Source organism: Cricetulus griseus, assembly GCF_003668045.3.
Source record: "Cricetulus griseus strain 17A/GY chromosome 1 unlocalized genomic scaffold, alternate assembly CriGri-PICRH-1.0 chr1_1, whole genome shotgun sequence".
NCBI classification, from domain to species: domain Eukaryota; kingdom Metazoa; phylum Chordata; class Mammalia; order Rodentia; family Cricetidae; genus Cricetulus; species Cricetulus griseus.
This window is the reverse complement of record NW_023276807.1, coordinates 48,434,106-48,458,556: the sequence shown is the minus strand read 5'-3', so window position 1 is coordinate 48,458,556 and position 24,451 is coordinate 48,434,106. Positions and strand designations below refer to the sequence as shown.

Genomic DNA, 24,451 nt, shown 5'->3' with positions numbered 1-24,451 from the left:
TTAATTCCTTCCATTTCAAACTGATCCTGTGTACTCCTTAGGCTTTATCTCCCCCATCCTGCTCTGGTAACTCATCTGACAACCTGGATGTACTGGGACAGGCAGTATTTCTGCAGCCCGATAAGCCTGCCTTTGGTTCCACAGATGATGTGGAAGCCTGTTTATAGAATAAACAGAGATAAAGCAGGGCACTAATGTTCAGAAAACTCTCCATGGATGGGGAGGGAATGAAAATAGCTGAGAAACACTGTGGGCTTGTAGAGGGGTGTGGGGCCCCTCTCTAAAGAACATCAGTTAATTGACACGCCCACTATTTTCAGCCCCCCTCCCCCAATCTTTTCAAGGCTTCAAGAATGAGGAATGGTTACAGTTAGTCTTAGGTCTGGGTTTCATTAATCAAACCTGTAATCAAATCTCCACTTGACTCCATTTGGGCTTTAATGGTTGAATGATGTTTATAACCAAATTTACTAGGCATGGAAGCCTATGGGGGTGGGGGAGGCGGAGCGACTTCACAAACTCCAGACTGGGGCCAAACAAAAAAAGACCCAGGAGGTTAGTTTTATATAGGTCAAGTTTATCTTTTTAGGTTGGTAGCAGCAAACTAATGGCATTGCATTCCTGAAGGCAAAAGTTACTTTCAGGGTTTCTGTGGTTTTCATTTATTTTCCCTTAACTGGCCTGCATTCCCCAGGATCTCCAAAGGCTTGCGAGGAGGGCCTATATACCTCTAGAAGGGCAATAGGGACATAAGACAGTAGCTCTAACCAGAGAAGAAACTCATTTCAAAGAAGAGAACACAAAGTGGTCACTAGAAGTTGGCAAGGGACAGTGAGCTCCAAATGGGCAGGGAGTGAATGCAGCACAGAGACAGAAGGACTCGATATAATGGGGTGACTACAGTTAGCATTACTTTATTTTAAAGTGGCTAACTTGAATATTCCCAAGACAAGAAATGGTAAAAGTGCAAGGTGGTAGATAGGTGAATCCCATGATTTGGTCATACTTTACATACAAGTATGGAAACATCACACGCTACCACACAGTCATGTTATGTTAATCAAGAATTTAAAAAAAAATGGTTCTAGCTAGGTGAACTGCCACTGTCTCTCTCTGGGTGAGGGACTGTGCTGCACACTTCTAATGCAGTGGCTCATAGTTAGCTCTCTGACAATCTTCCTAGAAATGACACTGCGACTTATCTTTATAAGGGAAGAAAGGGAGTGCAGAGAACTCAGGAATTTTGACCCAGGACCCAAGATTAAAAGACAGTGGCTCTGGTGCCCAAACACAGCATCTTCTACACGTGGTTCTGAAACAAGATTAATGATGGTAACAAATGAAAGCCAAGTAGAGCTGAAGTAGCATCCTTCAAGTAAGCAGCTGAAATACTGTTATCAATAACCATCTGTAGCCTTGGGCATTCTACCCGCCACCGCCCAGGGCCCAACACCAAAGGAATGTGTGGGTCTTATCTCCTGGGTAACTTGGGTCTGCTCTAAAGACAGAGGGAGCCAAGGGCGGACTATCAAAGGTTCACGAGTTTGGCTGCACAGAGCTGTAGGCATGTAGATAAAAGGATAGAGATGGAGATCTGGGCCTCCTTGCATTTAAAACAAAAAGCAGAAGAAATGCTACGGAAACAAAGGACCTGACAAAAATTCTCCCAATTCTTAAGAGATTTTCTTGGAATTATACATAATATGTTTAAATTAAATTATTTGTTGCTGGGTGTCATCCTAGCATTTGGGAGGAGGAGGCAGGAGGATTGCTGAGTTCCAGCCCAGTTTGGGCTACACAATAAAGATCCTCCTCCCAATTACTTGCTTCATTTTAAACTGAATGGAAAGAGGAACATGGTCAGAATGCCTCTGGAAGGCTGTTTGACAGCTTTGACAGGTCATGGGTGGCTTGGGGACAAAGTACATACTGAAGATGACAGTGACAGACTACATAGTTTTTTTTTTTTTTTTTTTTCATTTGACAACTACTAGCTAATGTCACATTTCTTTCATGTGTTGGTAGAAGGAGTCAGTTTTAATTCTGAAGGAAAACAGCAATGTGGAATGTTCTAAAGCCACAGGAAGACAAAGGGTACCCAGCATGGCTCACAGTTTTACAGCATGGTCAGTATGTGGTTTGAGAAAAGCTGCACTCTTCCATAATCATAGTCATAGCTTTCTTAATGGGTTTAGAATATTAGTGAAGCCAGCAGGACTGACAGAAAAGCCAATCTCTTTAAGGGAACTAGTACGTTGCTACCTTAGACTAACACCTGAAGGGTAAGTCAGGCGGTGGTGCTTGCCTTTATTCCCAGCACTTGGGAGGCAGAGGCAGGCAGATCTCAGTGAGTTCAAGGCCAGCCTGCTTTACAGAGTAAGTTCTAGGACAGCCAGAACTACACAAAGAAACCCTGTCTCTGAAAAAAAAAAAAGTTGGGTAGCCTACCGGTCTCATAATTTTAATTTTTGGTCATTATTAAAGTTTATATTTTGATGGTACCAGTGTTCAACCTCATTCTATCCCTGCTTTTATGTCTAAGAGTCTTCTGCCCTGAGTAAAAAAAAAAAAAAAAAAAAAAAAAAAAAAAAAAAAAAAAACACACACACACAAAAAAAACCAAAAAAACCAATACTACAAGAAATCAGCTCCTTTTAGCTTTTTATCACAACTGTTGTGTGACTTGCAAATACAGGAATGTGGATATTTTCTGTCCAAGTAGAAAGCTAGTGCGACTACACATTGAATGTGGCCTACTTCACGGGAGAGCACGTGATGTGAGCGAGCACGTGATGCTTCCAACTGAGCTTCTCCAACTCATCTGCTTAAATGTTTAAATGGGGGTGGGGGAAGACGGATGTGCACAAAAAGTCTGCCCACCGACAACATCACAAGCCAAAAGGAGATGTTTGTAATCACACCACAGCTCTGTTATCTGAGGGGCCTGGAATTCCATAGGCAGAGGATGTCTCTGCAGTACGCATATGTAGAAAATAAAGTGAATGTCAGAAAACCTATTGGGGGGGGGGTCTTGAAATCTGCCTACAGCTCCCATCTATTTCCTTCTCTGAAGGCCAAAGTCACCGCCATTATGTGACTGCGTGGACACAGGCCCTGAGGCTTTCCATCTCCCCAAATTTTGATGACTATCATTATGGGTCCTGAATAATCTCTCCCTTTTAATTAGAAAGTAGTTGTTTGAGGAGGGATCTTGCTGTTTAGCCCAGTCTGGCTTTGAATTCCCATGTTTTCCTCTGCCTCCCCAGAGCTGAGATGACAGTGAGCCCTTATTACACAATGAATAAAAATTTCATTAAAAAAGGAAAAAAAAAAAAAACAAAAAAAAAAAAACACATCCTCCAAACTGGGTTTGATGATTTTTTTTTTCTCTTGTTTTTACTATCACACCTAATCTATAAGGGATATATTTGTCTATACAAGGGAAAACTGAAGCTGACCCAGTATACATTGTCAAGTTCGAACACAGGTAAAGGAGCAGTTTCCTTTAGGCCTTTCTTTGTTCAGATCTAGTCTCTTCTCTGGGAGGTGGCGTCTCCTCCTAGGTGGTATTCACAGCTGGCGAAACCAAACTGTGCAGCATGCCTTTTTCCTTCGAAAAAGGAAAAAGTTGATTTTGAACTGACATTCAAGAACAATTCGTAAAAAAAAAAAAAAAAAAAAAAAAAAAAAAAAAAAAAAAAAAAAAAATTCTTCAAGAATTTAATCATAACTCTTTGGGCTGAAATACTTACTGCAATGGTATTTTTCTGACCCAGACATTCCTAAGTGGTTGATGTAGTTCAGAAGGCCAACTCCCTAAGTGGCTTAACATGTGTGAAATGGGTGATCTGACACAAAGCTCCAGTATTTCCTAAGATGCCTTTTCTGAGTGACCTCATTCATATGCATTAGCATCAGTGATGGCTTGAGAATAAATTAATTCTGCCACCCAGCTAAGCGAGAAAACATCTTTACAATGTCCGGGGCAGTTCAGATTCCAGATGCTGACTTCTCTCCCTCTCCAAACTGCACTGGTGACATTTTCTCATTCCAGACGACATAGTGATGATATTACATACTCCAGGACACAAACTCACTTTTCCCAGAAAAGTGTGTGCATGCCCTGGACACTTCTCACTACAGCTGCACACTGTTTCTTGGGGGGGGGGTGTGTACACATGGCTTTTTTTTTCTTTCTTTCATAATCGACGAAATCCAGTCTTTTCCATACTCTAAACATATAACTTATCTTTTCCCAAAACCACACTACCCTTCAAACAACATTATACAAAAAAGGATGGTACGTGCATGTGTATGTATGTGACAGCTGTTACTGTGCTCATCATCTACACAGGAAAAGAAACACCAGATATCATTTCAACTTAAGATGTTTTCCCCAGTTAAAACAGACACTAAAATTAGGGGGACGCCAGGCACAGCAAGCATGAGGGCCTGGGTTTGGATCCCCTGCATCCGGGTAAAAGCCAGGCATCACAGCACTGGAGCCCACTGGCTCAACAGTCTAGATGAACTGGAGCTCCAGGTTCAGTGAGAGACCTAGCCTCAAAAAGATAAGGCAAAGAACAATTGAGGAGTATTGGACAAGTGACCTCTGGCCTCCCCAAGCATACACACACACACACACACAATTAAGGTCTTTTAGAAATGAAAAGAGAATTGATTTTAACGTTAGGATCCAACCAACATGTGAGTTCTGTCTGTGTATATGTGTTCCTGGGCTATGAAGGCTTTTCAACGGTTTCGAGAAAAATTACAAGGGATGAATAATGCGAGATGAATAAAAATGTCATCTGGGGTTTGAAAGGATTATCTGCGGCCCTTGTAGCCTCAGGTTTTATTACTTTTACTTCTCTAAATCCCACAAGCTGCTTCTCAGCCTGGAGAGCTACCAGCTCACTGAACAGGACCTCTGACAGCTTTATTCACAGTTCACACCAATGCCCCCTTTACTGCCTGTCTTCCATACATTAAAGTGCCTGTGCTTGGTGAGTTTACGGCCTATTTAATCCTATCATCACTCTACCTGGGGTGGCTGGGGCTTCTGAGGAGCCTCCTTGGAATTCAGATGAAATCCCTGGCTGGCTTTACTAAGCCCCGCCCCACTGAATGTCTCCTTCCACTCAGTACAGGGGCAGCTTTGACTCCATGGTGTTCACGGTCAGTGACATTGACTCCTTAGAAAGTCTGCATTTGCCAACCTCCAGAAAGTTTATTGTTTCTGCGTCAGATGGTAACAAAATATGGGACGGTGCTATGTGAGGGCCTACGACAACAGCGTGGATGCTATTTCAACGATGATATATCACACAAAAGCATTTTACTTTAGCTTTCATCCACCACTCCATAACACAGCAACATAAATCATTGTATCATTTGATCATCAAAGACTTCATGTGGATCAAACTGAAAGCAAACCAAGTGTGAGAGATGACTATCTTTTTTTTTTTTTTTTTTTACGTTTTCTTTTCCTGAGACAGGGTCTCTCCGGGTAGCTCTGGATATCCAGGAACTTATTCTCTACACCAGGCTGGCCTTAAACTCAGTTTGGACTGCCCTTGCTTGCTGAGTGCTGAGATTCAAGTACTGTGTTTTTAAAAGAAAGGAAAATGTCAGTTTACCTGCACAGGGCCTCGATGGCATCTCTGTCCAAGAAATCATGTTCTCTCTTGACCAGAGAAATATCAATAGGGAACAGGAGATCTGTAGGGAGAAAAAGTAAGTACAGTTGAGCGCCTAGGATCTTGCCAAATTAGCCTCTTTTGGCAATGTGTTAGATTATGTAGCTATTGTCCTCATTCCCTGGCAAGCTATGCAGGTGCAGGCAACAATTCCACTTGTGATTGAAACCAGTTCTAAAGTAGTTTAGGAACTCCAAGTTGTTTAGTGGTTCAAAACACTCTCCACCTTTAAGCTAATTACCAGGCAGTGAATGCCTGCTGTAAGTTATAATTTAAGCCAGAATGAATCCAGTAAGGAGTCTCCTTTGTAATGAGACTTAAAAAAAATGTCTTTGCTCATGTGTCATCTGGGAAGGGGCCACAAGAAAAACAAAAGCAAACCCCAAAACAAAACAGGACCAGGGCCAGGAAAGATTCAGGGAACAATGGCAAAGGGCAGCTGGAGGGACTGGTCCATTTACATGATAGGATACAATGCAGAGAATTCAAGATATGCTATTTTAAAACAAATCTTAGCCCTTGCATATGATGGCCAATGGGTTAACTCCCGGTAAAACAAAGGACTATACAGATACTGTAAAACAATGACAACCAAGCCCCTCAATCTGTGAGAGTCCAGTGCTCTCAGAACAATGAGCCACTGAAAGCAGGAAGAATTTCTCTGTATTGCTTGAAGAGAGTCCTGCCAGTAGACAGTGAAATAGTGGTTACAAGCCTGGGAACAAGGGAGTCTGCAAGGGGGAGGGGAAGGTGAGGGATGGAGAAAGGTTGTTTACCAGGTGCTCGGAGGGATAACGACTAAAGCTATGGTGTTACTAAGACATCTACGAATGACCATGATTGTATTTTTCAAAATGGCTAGTAGACAGAGGATTATGACTGTTTCCTCCAGACAAAGCAGTAATAAATATTTGGGATGACAGCTATGTGGATTACCCTGTTCTGATTACTACATAATATAAACATGTAATATAATGGTACACCATGCCTCACATATATACGAATACTACGTGTCAACTGAAAATTGAAAAAAATTAATATGCTTCTTGGGTCCAGGATTTTGAAATAAAAATCCCTTCAATTACCAGACATGATGGCACAAGCCTTTAATCACAGCAGAAGCAGGCAGGTTTCTGTGAATTTAAGGACAGCATGGTATACATAGAGGTTTCAGACTATCCATAATTAAAGTGAAAGCCTGTGGACAAACGCATCCAACAGAGTAGAGAGGAGAAAGACTACCAGGAATGATAGAAACATGACAACAGTTCCGAAATTCCACTGGGTAAAGGCAGCTCTTATTTGCCTAGATTGTTCACTGAAGGATCTGATGGGTAGAAGTCATCTGAACTTCCAGCTTGAGTTTAGCGGGAGGAAGTGAAAATAGGCAGGCACCAAATGGAGTTTATTGGGAAGATGTGGGGTATGTGGGCAGCCACACTATCAAATATGTGTGGCTTGTTCACCTGGCATAGAGGCAGGATGAAGTGGGAAAGATTGTCCAGAAGATGGCACAGCATATCCCAGAGTCCATCTGAAGGGACCAGCTCCCCATTTCTGCAGCCATAACAGCCGAACACATAGCTTGTCTGACCTTATCTTAGTCACTAAGGGCCTGAGCTTTCCGGGGGATCTTACACATCTATGCTTCAAATGACATGGACAGGTGCAGGAGGTGGGGTAGGGGAGCTACCAACCAAGAGGATGGAGCATGCATTTTAGGACTGTGAGAGTAAGACAGGGGCTGGAAATTGGATTTACCAAAACCAACAGGCACAAGAAGGTGCCACCCAGCATCGAATCCACACCCCAAAAGGACATAATTGAGGGAAATTTAATCTTAAAGTGGAAAACAAAAGCCTGGCCACCGCAAATCCAATTACCTTTCCCAAGCATCAGGAGAGCTGTAAATTAGAAAAGCAACAAGAGCTGCTCCTGCTTCTACCTCCAAAGCGCTTTAATAGGTCAGAAGTTCTGTCTGAAGGTAAGCAACTCCCCCCACGTTAAGCATAGAGTCAAAAATCAAAATAAAAGAACAATGCAAAATTGTATATATGCTGTGAAATTCAGGGATAGTAAACTATTTCAGAACATAAATATAAATTATCACTGAGTGTTACAGAAGACTATGTATTAATGTTAGGAATCATTCCACACTTTGATTTGATTTGAAAATAAAATTATCTATAAAATGAGAGCCTTCACCCCCACGTTTTAGTGTTTTTGGTATTTGTATACTACCAAAAGAAAAATGTAAATGCCAATCCTTGCTAAATGGGGGTAACCAACCAACCAAGATCTGATTTGACTTAAGACCCACTCCATGAAATGGAACCCATTCCCAACACGGCTTGGGTGACCAAGAATCTGAGGGTAGAGAGCTCAGGGACCTTGGGTAAAATCAAATACTATTGATCTAAACAAAAATTCTTAAAAAAAAAAAAACTGTAGCAATAAAAGGACTTCTAATGACACTTTGCTATACTCATAGATCAGTGGCTTGCTTAGCCATCATCAGAGAAGCTTCCTCTTACAGCAAATGGGAACAAATACAGAGACCCACAGCCAGAGAGTGAGAGACCTTGGAAAACTCAGCCCTAAACACATGAGTGTTTCTCTCTCCAGGTTCCTGCCTTGACTTCCTGCTCTGACATCAAATCCCTCCCCTCAGTAGAGGAGCCTGGGGGGAGGGGGGGAGAGAGCACCGGCAAATGCATGAAGTTGGGTGGATAGGGAGGTGGGGCAGATCTGGGAGGAGTTGCCAGAGGGAAAAAAACAGGATCAAAATATATTGTATAAAAAAAATTGAAGTAAAAAATTTAAATTTAAAAAATGAAAATTATCTATAAAATGGAGTTCACTATTTCAAACCTGTGATTATTATAAACTAATTTCATATACAGATAAGTCTCTCATATGAACAGCTAATTCATCTCAGAACACAAAACTACAAGAATCAGTTAGACATGACTGCTCTTTCCTCTGTCCCTAGCTAGCACCCTGTCAACTTGACACAAGCCAGGGTCATGTAGGAAGAGAGTGCCACAACTGAGAAAATGCCTCTATCAGATGGCCTGTAGGCAAGTCTGGGTTGTATTTTCTTGATTAATGATTGATTTGGTAGAGTTCAGCCCACTGTGGGCAGGGGCGCCCTTAGGCAGGTGATTCTGAGTACTGTAAGGAAGCTAGCCAGTAAGCAGCACTCCTCCATGGACTCTGCTTTAGTTCCTCCTTCCAGGTGTAAGTTGTCAAGATGAAATAAACCCTTTTCTCTGCAAGTTGCTTTTGGTCATATTGTTTATCACAGAGACAAAGGATGCAAACTAGTCCAGTGACCTTTTTCTTTTTACTTTACTTTTCTTTTTCTGTTATGGTTTGTACTGGGAAAGCTAGAGCACACACTGTGGGGAAAATGTGCACTACAAAATAGAGTATGGGCATCTCCTGTTATTACTCAGAAATCTTATTTCTGGGCTCGTGCGAGTTAAATGATTCTGCATGTGTTACAAAAGATAGGCACATGAATGTTCAAAAATAACAGTTTCCAAAAATAAAACTACTGAAATGTCCAACAACCAGAATAGAGATTGAATGATCTTCAGTCCATTTGATGGAGTATTATATAGCAGTCAAAGAAAATGAGCCACAGGAAAACACAGGTTAGAGGAACCTTAATATAGTATTATACAGTATTATCCGAACAGATTAAATATACACAATACCATTTTTTTATTTTTTGCAAAACTAGACTTTACATAAAATATACCTTTCAAGAACTTCAACAAAATTACAGAAAATGAGAACACAAAAACCACTAAGTGTTTTTGGGACATGGGCTACTCTTTGCAGGGGGACAAGACGACTCTTATTACCAAGGTCCTGGTTTCTTTTGTTTTGAATGGTGGGAGTCTTGGGTACCTTTCCCATTATTTTTAAAAATGAAATATTTAACAAAGTAACAAAACGTCTCTAAATAGCTCCTAGGTCCATGAAGTCCGTGTTATGACTATGCTGACTTAAAATAAGATGGCATCCTGCCTTACCTTCATAAAGCTGTGCGTACTGGGGGAATCCAGTTACCCGCAGCCAATCACAAGCTTCCTTGGCTTCAATTTCTAGAAACAAAGAGAAGACGAGTTTGTTAGCCATGCTTTCCTGCATTAATAAACTGATTCTATCAGACAAGTAAAATACAACTTCTGTATCACTGGGATTGATCCCCAGTGCTGCAGAAATCAAAACCAACAAACAAAATCCAAGATGGGCTCCCAGCAGTTACTCAGCGCTGCTTCCAGACACGCTTCCAAAACACAAAGCAGTATGAGTGTATGAGTAACTAATTTGAAGTTCGGTTGGTCTAACAAGGTCTATTATCTTCTGCTTCAACAACAACCCACCAGAAACACCCTTATACCTAGAGTAGAACTTGATTGACCTGGCATAGTCACAGCCCTTGTGACGCCTGGGGACTGGGAATTTTAATAGCCAAAGACTAGGACAAATGCCTTTAGGAGCCGAGAGGTATTCATCCATCAGTAGGAGAGAGTCACGGGCTGCCTCAGGAAACTGAGGGTATGATGTCACCAAATCCCAGCATCTTGGCAGGCTAACTGCCTAATAAAGACTCCACTTCCCTGTGGTTAAACATCTTGTAGATAGTATTGATAAACGGAGAGGCCAAGAGCAGCTGACACACTGTGTTAAAACTCACTCAAGCACATATTTACAATCCTGTTAAAACTGACTCACAGCGGTGGTCCTGGACACATTAATTAGTTTCTGTGTTTGCACAAAGAATATTCCTTTCAACTCCTCTTCCCACCTTCTTCAGGCCATTAGAGTGCTTGGTTACTTAAGGCTATTCACTTTATAGAAGTCTCAACATTGCCTAATCAACCCCAGATTCCCATCTTCATTAAGCCAGATGTCAGTCTGGTGGCCACTATTACAAATACACACATCATATTGCTTTTGTCTACAGAAACGTGAAGGTTTCCAATGTTTTTTTTTTTTCCTTTTTGGTTTTTGTTTTTAATTTTAACTTATTATTTTCTTTGTCCTTTCAATTAAAAACTTTAATTCATCAAGGTAGGTAGGAATACCGTGACCGGGCACACCAAGGAGCAAACAAACTGTGCATTTCCAACTTGATACCCAACTGAAAGAGCATCTGAAAGGTTGTTTTCTTGAGTCATTTTAGTGTACTGATGAAAGCAGCAATGACTAAGCACAAGATTCAAGGCTTGGTGGGGGAGAGGCTAGAGGGGTACGGATGCAGAAGGGCTTAGGTAAGATATACAGATGTGAATTATCTAAGCCCAAACAGACTTTTTCATGGACTAACTCTTAAATTAAAATTATTGCATTTATTTGTTTTGTGTGTATGCAGGTGGGCATGTGTCCTAGGAGGTAGTATGTGGAGGTCGGAGGACAGTTTGTGGAAGTCGGTTCTCTCCTTCCACCATAGAGACCTGAGACAGATCTCAGATATCAGGCTTGGTGGTGGCCAGAGCTAACATATTTTTTTTTAATCCATGTCTTGTCTTCATAAGAGATTAGGACAGTTTTAGATAAGATTGCAAAACAGCTTCTAGAAGAAACATGAATGCTTAACATTTTATTTTAAAGACTATGAAAATCACATTTTCCCTCTGTGTAGCCCTCCTGATTTTCAAAGAAAGAAAAAAGGATGATTGTTTTCAAAAAAGTATTTCTTTTCTTTTTTTTTTTGAGGCAGGATTTCTCTGTATAGCTTTGGAGTCTATCCTGGCACTCGCTCTGGAGACCAGGCTGGCCTCGAACTCACAGAGATCCAACTGTCTTTGCCTCCTGAGTGCTGGGACTAAAGGCGTGCGCCACCAACGCCTGGCAGTATTTCGTTTTTTAAAATTATTTCTTTTATTTCTGGAAATTATATTCCACCATTCCCCCCTCACTTCCTTCCCTCTAGTACCTCTCAAATACCCCTCCTTGTTCTCTTACAAATTCATGGCTTTAAAAAAAATATTTTACATGTATGGGTGTTTTGCCTGCATGTGTAGATCTGAGAATGTGTGCTTGGTGCACAGAGAGTTCAGAAGGTGTCAGATTCCCTGGATCTAGAGTTAGAGATGGCTGTGAGCCACCATGTGAGTGCTGGGAATGGAACCCGGGTCCTCTGAAAGAGCAACAAGTGCTCTAAACCACTGAGGCATCTCTCCAGACCCACAAACTCATGGCCTCTTAAAAATGTACTTTAAATAACTGTTTCCATGTCATTAGAGAATATTTCCAAAAAAGATGGTTGGACATTAGATAATAGTTAAAAACTAATGTTTGTTTTCTTATTATTTTGCTTAAAAAGTGTCAAGTAAATAGAAATTCTGAGGATCTGTCCATTTTTGGGCACAGGCAGACAGGGCACCAGGTGGGCGCACATGCAAAACCTTCATCAGGCACCAGTTCACAGGATTCTGACATCTAGGCCAGGAGGTGGTGGCTCCCGAGGCAGAGGCAGAGGAACAAGGACCTCTGTGAGTTTAAGACCAGCCTGGACTGCTACACAGAGTAACTCTGTCTTGAAAACCTAAAAAAAAAAAAAAAAAAAAAAAAGCCAAACAACAAAAAACCTAAAAAGAAAGGCAAAAATTTTGACACCTATTTGCAGTGTGTTCTTGATTTTCTCATGCAAGTGACTTCATGTTGAAAGGTGTGAAAGTGGCAATGTATTTTTCCAAACCATCCTTACATCTGTTAATGTAATCACTGACACATTACAAGAACTTTTCACATACATTAATCACTTAGGGTCCCATGTGTTTTCAGAAACATCCAGATGTCTACAGCTGGCTTGTGTCTGTTATTTCCTATAATCAAGAAAACGGTATGTTCTCCATATAACCCCAAATTGACGTCACCCAGTCACTTTTAGGGCCACCTGGTTAGAAAAAAAAGGATGTGAGCTAGGGAGATGGTTCTGTGGGTAAGAGCATTTGCTCTGCAAGCATGAGGACTGCGGTTCAAATCCCAGCACCCGTGTAAAAACAGCACAGACAGGTGGATCTGAGGAACTCAAGACAAGCCTGAGCCTTCCACACAGCAGCCCATTTCCTCACACTGATCCTCATACATGCTTACATCACCCTCAAGATAAAAGATCCTAAACACAGGCAGAAATATCAACCAACTCTCCTTAAAAACAGGCTTGATGTCCCAGGGGAGGGAGGAATACTGGACTCCCAGAATGCTCCTTTGTGTAGAGTAGGCTTTTCTTTGTGTGAGGGGATGTAGCAAGGGAAAAAGTTTAAGGTACTGAAGAAGAATCACAGAGATGGATGTTGGGTATACAATGGTCTTGCACAGGTCTGATTACCTGAGATGGATCCTGAAGCCCATGGTGGAGAGAAACAATGCCTGAGAGCTGTACTTTGACCTCTGCATACACACGGTGGTGTGTGTGTTCACATGGGCATGCATGAACACAAACACACACACACACACACACACACACACACACACACCAGAGAACACCATATGCCTGTAGCCAGTCATTAGCATCTCCCCTTGCTCACTGTCAACAGTCCCAACTGGCTCTAAAGGTAGAGCTTTTCCTTGAGTGCAGGTGCCTGGTGTTGTGAGCTCAATGAGGATGGTGTTTTTTAAACAGAAAGGCCACCAGAGACTTGAAGTACAATGGCAACACAATGAAACTAGTATACGAGGGGTTCTGCTAAGCAAGCAACAGACAAATATGTCAAGGAGGAAACAGGAAATTTGTCTTGGAGGCAGCTTAGTTGTTGGTCATTCACAGAGCAGTCTGCCCATGAGATGAATGGGTGTTGAGACCCTTTGTGCATGTCTGGGAACCCTTAGCCCATATTTACACATTTCCTGGCTGGCTGGGATGCCCCCTATCTTCTACCCACTACACCTTAACTGTAAACCTGCCAACTTTCCCTGAGCCAGCAGTCATCCTGCCACTGAGGTCCGCTGACCTACGCAGGTCAAGCAGGTCTAAGTGGGCTGTAATACTTTCACAGTGGGAACTTGTGGATTTCTTTCCTTCTTTCCCTATATGCCTACCATAGGCTACAGTAAATCTGTTTCTTCCAAGAAATGCTAAGGAATTAGGAATGTTACAAAAATGCAAGCCCTTTCCTTAATTCCGTGCAAGTCCTGAGATAAGACAGATGTGTGGGCAAAGGTTCATGTGTACAGGGAGCTGTTCTAGTGATGGGCAGGCAAGCAGGGCTATCAAATCCAAACCAAGACTCATTCCTGCCCCTGGGTGACATGAATTCCTTCAAAGGAAAGAAAGGGCCAGCTTATCAGGCTCTGGCCACCAGGTCAAGAAGGTCAGCAATGCACACAATGGCTTTAGTAACAGCCCACCTTCACTTTGTGGGTGGGGCTCATGGGGTGGGTCATCTGGAGAAGCATCCAGGTCCACAAACAGTACATTACGGTAGTAAGCCATCAGGAACCACAGTGATTCTCAGTCCTCCTTGGTGGAAGCACAGCCTTGGGGACTTCCTACAAATGCCAAAGACCATTCAGTCCCATATTTTCAGATTGGTCTCATCGCAGCATGAATATTTTATTATTTTATTTTTCAATTTTTTTTTTTTTTTTTTTTCTAGACAGGGTTTCTTTGTGGCTTTGGAGGCTGTCCAGGAACTAGCTCTTGTAGAACTCACAGAGTTCAAAGCCACAGAGGCCTGCCTCTGCCTCCCGAGTGCTGGGGTTAAAGGCATGCACCACCACCGCCCGGCAAACATCTTATTTTATAAAAGCTTTCTAAGCAATACAAGTGTAGGCAGGAATGACTCCCCCAGGAGTCACACAACAACTGCCCACATGCCCTGTGGGTTGTGAACCTTTCTTAGGGGTTACCTAAGAACATTGGAAAACACAGATATTTACATTACAATTCACAGCAGTAGCAAAATTACAGTTATGAAGGAGTAATGAACATAATTTTTTTGTTTGGGGGTCATCACACATGAGGAACTGTATTAAATAAAGGGTCACAGCACTAGGAAGGTTGAGAACCACTGCCCTAGTGTATATGCTTTTGTCCTGGATTCTGCCTCTGAATCCAACAACTCTTGGTGAACCCCACCCCCCAACAAGTTCCATGCACGACCTAGACTGGTTTTCACTAACCACAAATTTCTTCTCATAATTGTTCAATGACTTTCTATCATCACCTTTGAGTTACAGTTCAAACCCCTCTGCAAGGTCCTTGGGCCTTCCTAACTTGGCCGCTGCCTGTCTCCTCAGATCATCAAAGGCCTCCAAAAGCAAGCTCTCTGAGGTCCCAGGGTACCCTAGCTCTCAAGGGTCTGTGTTCTCTCTCCAGACTCCAAGAAATTCCCCCCTATCACCTCACAAACTTCACTCTTTAAATTCAGGTACACCCCAAATACTCCCTTTGTATACTAGAACCAGACATATATTTGTCTTTAAAATGTAAAGAAAAGAAAGTTCATTATCATTTTCATTTACTCAAAGGCAGACTAAGAACTTTCACCTGACAACTATAAAAATAAATGTTAAACATACACAACTGCCAAAGGCTGGTTATCAGGAGTTATCTATGTAAAATAAATTCCTACTAGGGTAAACTCACATAGACTACACATTTAATATTTATTAAACTCCAATGTTATCTAATCACTGGAAAGATTCTGAGGGCATCTAAGTTGCATTCCTACCCTCAGGTGCCTAAAAGAAAATTCCAGGCATCTAAGTAAGGCACATATTCTGGAAGTTTCTGGGAGACAGCGCAATCCCTCAACTGGGGCTTGGGGCATTAAGTGAAGCAAGCCAGCCTGCATTTTCTCCTTCAAGAGTTTTTTTACTTTTTGAACTAGGTGAGTTGCCAGCTATCTGCAGGGATAATCAAAACCCAGAGTTCCAGCCAAGCAGGAAGTCAGATGGAAAGGGCTGCCTCAGCCCCAGAACAGGGGGTACAATGACCCTCTGCCTTCTTCTAGAAAATCAGTTAAGTTTTTCAAGTGCTAGTCTGGGGCACCTGTGTTTGTTAAGTTCCAAGTGATTTGGTTAGTCAGCACCAGTGAGCTCCTCCCCGAACACCATGGAAAGCCTTAAAAGGGGCAAAGAAACTCAGGTTGCTGACCACACGCCTACCTAAGCCCACTCTCATGCCAACCCAACTGATCCAGCCCCCCTGGCTTCTGCCTACCCACTCCTTCCCACTCTCCTCTTACTTTTTCCATGCCATGCACCGTTTACATTCTGTCCGCCCGTTTTGTAAGCTCCAAGAATATACTGTCCTTTTCCTTCACCGATATCCTCCCAAAACCACACTATTTTGTGGCAGTGTGGAGGGTCCCTCAACAAATAAGTAACTGTGTAAATGAAACACGATTTAATTTTTAACATAGTAAGCTTAATTTTCTGATTAATAACTACATAGAGAACTTCTAGTGCACATGTACGTATACAACTGTGCCTATGTATGTATGCGTGCATGCATGCACATGTAAACCTGTCGGTTCACAATTACAATACCTACTCTCCAACCTTTTGCTTCTAGCACTTCTTTTCTGCCTACTGTTCTTCTTCAGGATGCATTCTCTTTCTGTTCATTTCTAGAATTCTAATCCCTCGAAAAGTATTGGTGTTAGAAAGTATTTTTAGAAACATTTGCCAGTGTTGTGTACATTGGTTGATGCTTGTATCGCTCAAACGAATACACTGCTTTTTAATGAAGCAATGCTTTGTTTCATGAAGGCCAAGTTCATAGTATAGACAGCATAATACCCCAAATACTTGCTTATATGTGGATCCACTGACCCCACACTTAAGCTAATTTTCCCAGAAAAACCTTTGGCCTAGAGAAAATTATGGAATTAGATTTTTGTTGGGCCTTAATGTTTTACTTCTCAAGAGACATTCTGACTCCTGGGGAGGCAGACAGCTAGGTGATGACATGCACGTGGGACCTTGTTCCTTACAAGGGAGCTGGTCCAGAGATTGGACAATCTGCTCCAACTCAGAGGCACCAGATGGTGTCCCCAGGCTAGAGAGCTTCTTGCTCATTCCATGGCTCTCTCATTTAAGTTATGGAGAGAGTTCTCAGTACTAGTAAAAACATGGAAGCCCCGGGTGGTTTCTTTTTAATTGCCTCCTCCATCTGCTGAAGATTTGGAGACAGATATGCTCCTTTCTAGCAAAGAATTCCTAGACATAATTTAAGGAGGGGAATAAAGAAGCCACTTTCCCCCGTGATGTGATGACATCATAATAAAGGGTTTTACTTTAAAAGAAGGAAACCTCTATGGACACCCTGAAAGCCTACACCTTGATTGAGCACTTGAGGTGACACTTCAGCAACACAGTAAAGGACATCAAGTGAAATTTCCTTTGGGAACCCTTTCACACAAGCATTTGCAAAGCACTGCTTTTACCACTCATGCCAGGCAAGGGCGAGTGGCTCCCATCACTGCCAGTCTGTGCTGAAGGGAGCTCCCAAGTGACGGGCTGTCAGGAACTGCTAGCCTCCACAGCAATGCACTTCATTTCCAGGAATAGAAAATATCTCCCAGCTAATCAAAAATTGACACCTGCGCTCCAGGACAAAGAGGTCACACTGAGAGGGAACTGAGCCATTAAGGAAATGGATGCAGCAACATCACCTCTTTCTACTTCATGTCAGTATAGAGTGAGATAAAAATAGAACTTTGGCACCCCCCTTCAGGCCCTACCCCCAGTCCCCATTCTGCTTTTATGTTATGTGATGAAAATAATCACCAAAAAGCCCATTACTTTGAATGCCATTTAAGAAAAAAAAAAAAAAACCATTAGGAGCCCACCATCTGTCAATCAATATATACACGTTTATGTATTTCAAGGGTTCTGTATCAAATACTTAAAGACTTCAAATTATATATTAATGAAAATGGTTTGGATTACGTCTTAGTGTGCTTACTATTTACATTAACACAGTTTCAAGAAAGGGAGTGATATGGCTTTAATGTGCTCTTATTTTACAAAGCCTCAAGCCTGTTAAATGTGGCACGCATCTTGAGGTTAGCCAATCAGTTTCTGAACGCCAAATACCTGGTTGGAATCCTAGAGTCAGCCCCATCTCTGTACTGAGAGTCTGGTGTACACATCAATTGCTTCTCTCTGTATGTTTGCCCCACGAGGGCTTTTATCACAGGGTCCTCCAGGAGGAATAGAGAAAGTGAAAATAAAACACTTAAAAATCATGATGGGACCAGAACCCAAAGTTAAAGATAAGGAGGATAGCAAGGAATTCCAACCTAAACAAAACAGCAGCTACGAAGAAAGCCAATACTGCCTCACCTCTATTTTAGCTCTTACAGACAGAGAGAGAGAGAGAGAGAGAGAGAGAGAGAGAGAGAGAGAGAGAGAAAGACAGAGACAGAGACACAGAGAGAAGAAAATTAAGAAAGGAATGAAGTACAATGCTACAGTTTATCAAAAACTAATGAAAACAGAATGTGGCAAATACTGGTTAAATGTACAAGCTACAGTCTCTTTTGGTCTAGACAAGAATGCTTTTCAATTTGACACGCTCAATTTTTTTTTTTTTTTTTTTTGGTCTGGGTTGGGTTTTTGGTGATATGATCAAACTTATACAGGTTAGGGAAGAGTGGCATATCCCCACCCCTACTTGATCAGATCAATACCAAAATAATATAAGAAAAAAAAAAGAAACATATCCCGATCTTCCAGATGAATTAAGTAATCGTTTTTCTTTAAAATTGCTTGGGAATCTCTGCACCCCAAGCACACACAATTTAAAAGTTAAATTTTAACTCATGTCCATCTACTTAATTTCCTTTAAACACATTAAGATCCCTATTTTGTGAGGGTCCCCGTCTGTTTACACAGGCCAGCAGGAAGGGGTCTGCAGTGCTATTGGGATGACTGTGACCTTGGACACTGCCTGAACCTCTAGCTCAGCTGTTCCTCAGCAGGGGACAGGCTTTCTGAGGATGCATTTGCAAAGTTCTGGAATTTCCCTTGCAGTGACTTTCACAGATGCACAAGCATCACACAAAATCCCCCTTCCGAATCATACAGTTTGGTTTGAAACAGGGAATTTGGTAGACACTGGCTCTCTGACAAGGCCTCCATTTTATCCAGATTGGATTTGTTGCCTGAGTGTAACAGGGCACACAGGCAGGACAGCGTGGCTGGAGGATAGACCCATACCTGGGTCACAGGCCATTTCACTCCAAAGCATTTTCCTCACTGGCTCCCTGAGTGTGGTGAGTCTGGGAATGCTACAACCTCAGGGTGTGGAAAACTTTTGTCCCTCAGACATCCTTTGGAGACTTCTACAGGAGAAGGAAGGCGCCTTTGTGACAAGAATCAGGAAGTGACTTCCAGTTCTCTCTGCAGGACACTGAAAGGCGGGGCAGGCGAGAGATCAAAATGTGGATGGGAGGTGTCAGAGGCATCAGAGGACCCAGTGTCACAGAGGTCACTGTTCCAATACCTTTTGATTTTTACCCTACTAGGGGAGAGGCTGACCTGCAAAAGCCACCAAGTCCAAGTAGGCATGAGAGGAAAAAGTCCCTGGTATCCTAAAATCCCAAATCTAGATCTAGCACAAACATTTCTCTTAGAAATTGATTTCAAAGTTCCTTCCCTGGAAAAAGCATTGCTCGATCTAGTGGAGGGTAGACTTTCTGAAAGTGGTACCCTAGGACTCCCCCAGATGATGCTAAAGACAGAAGCTTGTCTCTATCTGCTGGGCTACAATCACATTACCATTCCCCATGAGCACAGAGCCCCCAGGAAAAAGCAGCAAGGCTCTACTGGAACATTCTAGAAAAGCCCAACTCTTCACTATGAGGGTCTACAATAGTATATAAGCTAAATAAGCTTCCTTGATAGCAAGGAAGAAATAGTTAGTGCAGAAAAGGTCAAGGCAGAGTCATGCAATTAACTGCCCCCGGGGAGACTGTTCTCCCCTTATCATTGATCACCCTAATCCCCAACAATAACATAGGGGCCCACCTAAGGGAGATGTGTTGACAGACAGGGTAGGCTGACAGACAGCCCTCCCCAGCTGGAAACCTACCCTTTTCATATTAATCTACTACAGCATGGCCCCCTTAGCCTCAATCTCAGCTACCCATGGCCAACTGAACATGATGCAAAAATTCCAGAAATAAACAGTTTGTAAGTCCTCAATAACTTCTATTATGGCTTATTGTTACAATGGTCCTATTTTGTTGTTTCTATTGTGAATCTTTTACTGCCTCTAATTTATGAATTTGATCATAGGAATGTATGTATGCGGGGTTGGGGTTGGGGTGGGGCAGGGACGGGTACACATGGTATATATGAGGATGGGCATGTCTATGGTTTCAGGAACTCCCTGGCATCTGGAAACATATTCTCCAAGGATAAAAGAGGACTACTGTAACTTAAGACTGAAAGAAAACACCACTGATTGCACACATTCACAGCAGTAACCTGTTCCTATAAAACAAACTGTAGCCCTCTTGCGTGGTCTCCCTTCACAGACACTAATACTTCACTCTGCATTTCTCTATTCACAACGGCCAGACTCAGAAATAGAGACAGCTGTGAAAAGTCTGTTCCAAAATCAATTTTTCTTCTCATTTCACAGCTCTATAGATGAACGTGGGCTTGTGCTTTTCAGGCCAGAGTAGACATTAACTCTTTATTAACGGGGCTAGTTTTAACTTGGCCTTGGCCACACAGGAGGAGACATTATATAGATAGGTCATGAAAAAAATGAGCACATTCCGAGAAACAGCTATGTTTAGCTATTATAATCACTCTGCCACTGACTCTAACGCATGTCACTGTATCCCTGGCCTGTTCAAACATTAAAAATGACAGCCACCTTTCCCCTGCTTTGTTTGGCTTGTCAGGAGTCTGGGTACCTGGGCCAGGTTGTTCTGACACTCTGCACAGAACTGAGACATCAGTGTGCACTGGTTTGGTAATATCCAGGGAGGAAGCGGAAACACCTGAAGTTATTTTTACTTTTGCAGGTCTTCTGGCTGGACAGGGTGAATAGCAGGGTGGATCAAGTATTGTCTGGAGCCCTTTAGGACTCTTTTTTCTTTTTTTTTTTTTTTTTGCGCATGGCCTCATTTCCGTCTTCCTGTTGCTAGGAAAGGGAGTTAAGCATGAGAAACTTGTGTTTACAATACTGGCCCATCCTGTCCAGAACAAGGCTCTCTTCAGTCCCATTTATTTCGCTCACTGTACTCTGGATGCCCCCAATTCTACTGGACCGAATCACCTCTTCCTTGAATATTTTCAAATTGAGTATTTACTCGGCTAACTCATAAAAATACCACTCTCATTTAAACATTGCACCATGATTTAGAATCTCCACAGGGACACCCAGGGAACCCAAGTACTAATTTTTTTTTTTTTTTTTGCATTTGAAGCCACCTCTTGGAGCCTCACCAAGCCTCAGACTGGAAGCTTCTTGCAGGAATCTGCCATGGCCCCTTTAAGTCCTACAGCCCTTGGAGGACTAGACAGTTTAATCTCACTTTATTTAGTAATACCTTGCTGTGGTCATAACATCACGGTTAGCCTGTTCTGTTGGCCTTTGTTCTTTTAACTACTATGCAGAACAAAGGCTGAGGGCAAACTGTCTTGTGTGTGTTCCACAATTAAAGCAATGTCTTGGACCGGCTCAGTGTATTAAAGTCTGAAACAGCTTCATCTTTTCACTCCTTAGAGAGTGGTCTGCATTCAATCTACAAAAGCAGGGGAATTAGAATACAAGTCACTGAAACCACTTTTCTCATCCACTGTAGGGCAAAGATCTAAGCTGGAGACCACATATTCAGATTCCAGAGTCTGTGGCTTGGGAGAAAAAAAAAACGAAGTCAGCTCCCGCCCCTGACCTTCTATCTTGTTTAGGGTAAGGTATCACTCAGCTTGCAGGAGAGTAAAGTCAATTTGTCAAAAGCAAACTTTGAAAAAAAAAAAAAAAACAGCTTGAGAGAACTTGAGAGAAAGTCTGTCTGCTGGGCTTCATTTTAAACTCTCTGAACAGTAGGACTAATGAAAAAATTATGCACCCAGGCTAGGGCCAGGCTGCAAATCTGGCATGCCTCAATAAAAGTGAATACGGGCAATCTCCAACATTTTCTCAGGAAATGTCTTGAAATAACTTCTGAAGGCACATCTGTTAACCATTTGACACTCGTTCCTCAGGACTTTGGTTCTTCTGTCAGGGGGGCTGCTGCCTCGAAGGGCACCCCTCTCACCATCTGCTGCAATCTGCTTGCCAAGATGGCACTGGGTGCCTCCGTTAATTCCACCCTTATGGTCAGCAAATTATCCCGCAGAGGACTAGCCTGCTGTCCAGATGGAAGCAAAATTAGTCAACCTCTTGGAGAGGCTGATAGGTTCTGCGCAGCAGTCCGCTGGGCTATTATTTTCCCTCATCCCTTCAGCAAACAGCATTTTGCGGGGTTAAAAAAATGTAATTTGAGACTGGGCATTCTGCCTTCTCCAGAGCCTGATTTTTTTTCCTACTCAAATGCGTCACATATGCCACCCCTACGAATCTTTTGGTAATGGATGGCTGTGCCAAGGCTGCATTCCTCCGAATCACCAGCCACAGCTTGAAACAACCTCTGACTCTAGAGAATGAACCCATTTGTGACCACGTTGAGTGTAAAAAGCCTCATTGAAAGCAAAAACCGGATAGGGCAATATTTTTTTCCTCTTCTACTGAGCAGATTAATGACTTTGGGCAGGGTTTCCCTTCTAGTTATTAGCATCATTTGGGAACAGAGTGAACGTCAGTATCCGTCACTCCACTGGGCATTTTTACGTGTACTAGCTATTTGATCCTCACAACTTCCCTTGTGTCAACAATTATTACCCGGGATTGGGGACGGCACAGTGAGGTTATGCCACTTTCTGGGGTCGAGCATCATGCGCGATGTTGATCCCCAATTCACTTCCCCAACATCACTCCTCGTACCAAAGGCCCTGCCGAAATGACTAGCAGAGACAGAAAATTACACCAGCAGGGTGGGCTGCTGTTCTAGGAGCAACTCTTAAGAAGGATCAAAGGCTCTCAGCTCCTGACATTGGAGGAGGGGACAGGGGCGCAGAGAGGGGCACTAGTCCAAGAGGCCGTCTCCTTGACTTAAAAAAGAAAAAAAGCCTCAGGCCTGGAGACGTGTTTCCTTCCTTTCCACAGCTTGACGAACTCTTGCTCTCAGACCAAGGGCGTGGGCATCTGGTGGGGCTTTTCAGGAACCGCGTCCAACCACCCCACACAGCGGGAAAGCGCTGACTTCCCATCCGAACCCCACGTGCGACAGGGGTTGGGGGTAGCCAAGGAGCAACACAGACTCAGCCTGCCCAGGCTCAGAGATTCCCAGCGTTTAAAACTGGCGAACGACAACAAAAGAAGCGAACACTTCTGTAAACGTACTCTCAAACAGTCCTAAAGAAACATTTCCCCAAGTACAGCTAAAGTCTAAAGTGTCCCTTAAATAATGCATTCTTAGGGGGACAATGCTGATTTGGGACTTGCAGGGTGTAGGGCAGCAAGTAGAGCTGGAACCGTCCCCCAAAAGGGGTCGCTCGCCCCTCGGGGCCAGGAGGCCAGCTTCTAGGAATAGAATGGGTCCAAGTCACCCGGACGCCAGGCAATACGTGGCCAAGGAACATGACCCGAAGTTAAAACCTCCCTCTCCAAACTCTTGACCCAAGCTGCTTAAACACACGCGTTCTACAATCCAGAGCCTGGGGCGACTCCTCTGCAAGCGTGTCAAAACACACAACCACAACACGGACTTGGCAGGGCGGAGTGACAAGTCCTCTTCGGCTGGTCCCCTCAGCGGCTGACCCCAAGCAGACTAGTCCGATAACAAGGCACAAGTCCATCTTACGTGTTAGGATCATGGTGTCCGGCTCGTCTCTACACATCAAGGTCGGCGCAGGGCGGCGGGAGCGCACCGGGAACGTCGAGGCAGCCCGGAGTAATCGGGATCCCACGCCGGGACCCACGGTGGCACCCGGGACGCGAGCCCTCGCGGTCGTCAACACATCCTGTTTCGCAGCTTCCCTGCCCTTCGCCCTAGCTCTGCCAAAATCGTGGATTTTGACTGCGACCGGGAAGGGAGCGCTCTAAGGGAGCGGGGCACGCAGCTGGGGAGCCTCAGCTCCTGCTGCGAGGACGCTCAGCCATGGTCCAGCTTGGAGCGCACCGCCCTCCACTAGCCCGCTGTAGCGCTCTGCTCGCCGCGCGCCCTCCCGGCCTCGCCCTCCCTCTGAGCCCGCCCCCACGGGCGGGACCCACGCTGCGGCCTCGGGCTGTGCTCGGGCTCCGCCCACCGCGCACGAGATCCCGCCCTTCTCCTCCTCCGCCCTTTCCTGGAATGTTTTCCCAGGGTCTGCACTTCTGCGGCGGCGGCGGCGGCGGGAAGCGCCTAAAAGTCGCCAACTACTGGCCTCTAGGGTAAAGGCAAAAAGCCTGGAGGCATTTGCTGGGTGTAGAGGTCCGGGCCTAATGCTCATCATTTAACCTCTATCTTTCCCTTGGTGGTTCTGTGCACCCGCAGCCTCTCATGCTGGTCATCACAAAAACTTGCCATGATGGTAGGGACAGTGAGGAGGTCAGGATGGAGCAGTGTCTCTTGATCAGAAAATGGGGAAATACAATAACTGGTCTTTGGGACACCCATTCCTCCCTAAAGCCCACAAGAGCACAGAGGGAATGTGGGTACTAACATTGTTATGGAAGTTTT

The 24,451-nt window shown here is 43.5% G+C and overlaps 1 protein-coding gene across 1 annotated transcript in view; it reads right to left on the bottom strand.

The window, feature by feature from the left end:
• The window catches only part of Dlc1 (DLC1 Rho GTPase activating protein), a 42,578-nt gene extending 18,621 nt beyond the window's left edge, over positions 1-23,957 (bottom strand). The window contains exons 1-3 of the mRNA XM_027391231.2: positions 23,594-23,957; positions 9,743-9,814; positions 5,640-5,721 (exon numbers count right to left, since the gene is read on the bottom strand). Coding sequence (XP_027247032.1) covers positions 5,640-5,721; positions 9,743-9,814; positions 23,594-23,630 — 191 coding nt within the window. The 5' untranslated portion in view covers positions 23,631-23,957. The remainder of the gene's footprint in view (positions 1-5,639; positions 5,722-9,742; positions 9,815-23,593) is intronic.
• Between the last annotated feature and the right edge of the window lie 494 nt (positions 23,958-24,451).